This window comes from Saprolegnia diclina, assembly GCF_000281045.1.
Source record: "Saprolegnia diclina VS20 unplaced genomic scaffold supercont1.298, whole genome shotgun sequence".
In the NCBI taxonomy this organism is placed as follows: Eukaryota; Oomycota; class Saprolegniomycetes; order Saprolegniales; family Saprolegniaceae; genus Saprolegnia; species Saprolegnia diclina.
Window position 1 is genome coordinate 1 of NW_008246365.1, and position 3,048 is coordinate 3,048.

The following is a 3,048-nucleotide window of genomic DNA, read 5'->3' on the forward strand; positions in this document are numbered from 1 at the left end:
GTGATCAAGATCAAACTGCCCACAGTCTGCGTCTTGGAGTTGCTCGTGGCGAGGGCCGCGTCGCAAAACTGCTTCTGAACGCGCGGTTTGTCCCAGCCGTTGTGGATCGTCTCAAAGTGCGCAAACTGGATCGAGCTGCAGCAGGGCGCGTGCTGGTGCGCAAAGCCCCAGTAGAGCAAGTCGGTCGACGAGAGCGACGCGTCGAAAAAGTTACCAACACCATGCACAAACAAACACGGCTTCTTGGGCCCTTTGCAACCACACGAGAAACCGAACAGAGCGACCGTCCGAACATTGCCCTTGACGACATCCCAAACCGCTGCCGTCGACTCGGCGAGCGTCGCCGACTCCGGTGCCACAGTCGAGGGGGACACGACCACCGGGCAGCTGAGCGGAGCAGAACCGGGGACGTGAGGCACATCAAAGTCGGGGATCACCGTCGGGTCCGCGAGGTACTCGATCGTAATGTCCAAGTCACTTCCCGTCGCGTGCGTGAGCTTGTTCTCGGGCGAGTTGCAGAAAACGAACGACTCGCCTGCAAACGTAAGCTGAAGAAGCTGACCACCGTCGCAACTTGCGGTAGACGACGCTCCTTCGATTGCATCAACAACTTTCGACTGCGCAAGACTTGTTTGCATGAGCTGGACGGGTGGCACTTGCGATGCGGTGAGGCATTGCGCCGACACCACGACCCCGTTCTGGACCGACGACGTGTACGCGCGGCCGCCCAACAGCACGTAGTTTTGCGTCACGTTTTCGCCCGCTTGCGACAAGAACGCGTCAAACGACACCGCCCCCGTCGCACTCGCCTTGTGCGGAATCACATACACTTGTGCCGAGGTCTGGCCGTTGAAGTCCATGCTCGCACGCTTGGCGGTGAGCGTCACGAGGAGGCCGGGTGCTTGCTGCAAATTGGTCGTGATGGCAGCGGCGTTGTTGCGCACCTTGTGCGTGAAGACGACGAGGGCACCGACAGACGCGCAGACGACGCCGCAGAAAACGACGGCGCCGACGATCCAGCGCAGCTTGGCGCGGCGGCGCGGCGTGGGCTGGTCATCGTCAGCAATGATCGGGTCCTCAAGTTTGGGCGAGAACTGCATATTGCAAAGGAAATTGAAAACTGAGCACTTTGGCGCAATTTCGTGTCAGCGCCACCACATCACAGGGTTTCAAAGGTGGTTCAGAACTGTATCTTGGGTGCGAAAGACAGCTTCAAGCAATCCTCCGTGGCGGAAGGGTGCCCAACGGGATTGACGACGGCCGTTGGTTTGAACCCATGGACGACGACGCTCGGCTACTTTGGTGTACCGGTATGCGAGGCGGCGATAGTCAAATCAACTCAGACAAGTGTACGTTGTCGAGTCGACAGCGCCAAACTTTGTGGGTGCACTTGTGTAACCGCTCAATGTTGGCCTCGCCACCGTGAACCCACTTGCTTGCATTAGATTGGCTGCAGCATTTGTACCGGTAACGCAAATTGGTCTTGTTTGATGGGCCGGAAAATGTCCACATGAGCAGTTTGCAGCCTTTTCGTGAGCTTCTCTTCCCGTTGTGCACTTCAGGTTGCAGAGGCGACCTCCAGCACTGTTATAGCAAGGGTTTATTGACCCTTGCTTATCTTTCCGGTAGGGTGAGAAGCACTGACGCCCGCTAGTATCCTTTCATGGTTTGCAAGGGTCGTCGTCACTCAAAATCTGAGATGCGTCTGTCTTTGTTATATCAACAACCACCGTCAGATCGCTTGTGCGCGTATCGATAAGGTGAGCAGAACGAACGTCCCTTCCAGGCGTGCACATATAGCACTCGATACACTTGCTAATGAAACGATGGAATGCGTTAGAGAGACTGCGAGGCGAAGAAAACTGCCACAGTAAACTAGACACATGGATACTTAGCGCAAGGGTCATTATAAGGTTATTGACCCCCGACCAGAGTGTAGTGGGTGTTGTTGTCGTGTGTACCTGATTCGACGTATACGTGTCCTGGCAGCGGCTGGTCCACGGTTCTGCCTATGCCTCTTGAAACAGTGCCGCATTCTTATACGGGCGCTGAGCAATCTGAGCGCAATCCTGCGTCAAGGGTCCGTCGCGTCCCACCACGACCCTCGAACTCAGATCGACCATCTGGTCGTGGAACGTGCGGCCAGGACAACGAGACCACGACCACGCCCAACTCAGATACCGTGTTATCGGAATCAGTCCTGATTTATGTTGCGTCAACAGCGCCTTCGCCACGGTATGCGAGTTTCTTGTTTCTTCTCTATCTTTTCTGTTGATCAGTGCATTGATAAAGCAAAGACATGTCAAAGGCGACCAGAACCAAGGAGCTAATCGTGGGATACCAGGGGTGGGATATGCCACGCGCGAAGCAGAAGCTACTTGACGACCAACGCTCCTTGCATCCGTGGGTGTCCCCGCGTACTTTTGTTGCACGAACAATGTTGCGTCAACCTCAACACTTTGGGTCGCGACCACTTCAACGACGCTCAACTCGACCGATGATGCAGCGTCGTCTGCTTTTGGTTTCGGTGACAGCATACGACCGGATACGCTGCTAGCAGGACGTGGCCATGATGTGTCGAGAGAGCATGTCCGAGCCTACTCGAGCACAATTGCACAATTGTGGGTCCGGCAGTGTTGATTCATGCAGCATGTGGTGCAGGGTTTCAGAGACTGCGCAAATATGTAGTGGGTGAAACACATAAACACTTAGTTGGCTCTGAAAGAAGCGCGGTTTAAACCTACTTGCACGTCTGGCTTTATGACGAATGTAAAGCCTTGGTATATATGCCCTATGGCGGCGCGCAAAAATCGCTTGCGTTGGTCAACGGACAAATGTACCGGTAATACAATCAAAAATCAAACGTCAACGAATTGCATCGCAGGCAAAAGCGTGTGCTGCGATTTACAAGGCGCACTCGAGCCACTTGACGGGCTTGCGGTCGCTGCCCCACCATCCGTCGCCGTTGCGGAAGGTCGCGTCGGCATGGTTGATGCTCGCGACGTAGTTGCCCGACGCCGTCGGATCGGTCGAGAAGCCGCTGAGACC

At 55.4% G+C, this 3,048-nt stretch overlaps 1 protein-coding gene across 1 annotated transcript; it reads right to left on the bottom strand.

Annotated features, from left to right (window-relative positions):
* Positions 1–16: 16 nt before the first annotated feature.
* On the bottom strand, positions 17–1,134 carry SDRG_17365 (hypothetical protein; the record flags this gene model as incomplete). Its single annotated transcript, XM_008623607.1, has 1 exon — positions 17–1,134. A coding segment is annotated over exon 1 (1,083 nt), but the record flags the coding sequence as incomplete, so codon positions are not given.
* Between the last annotated feature and the right edge of the window lie 1,914 nt (positions 1,135–3,048).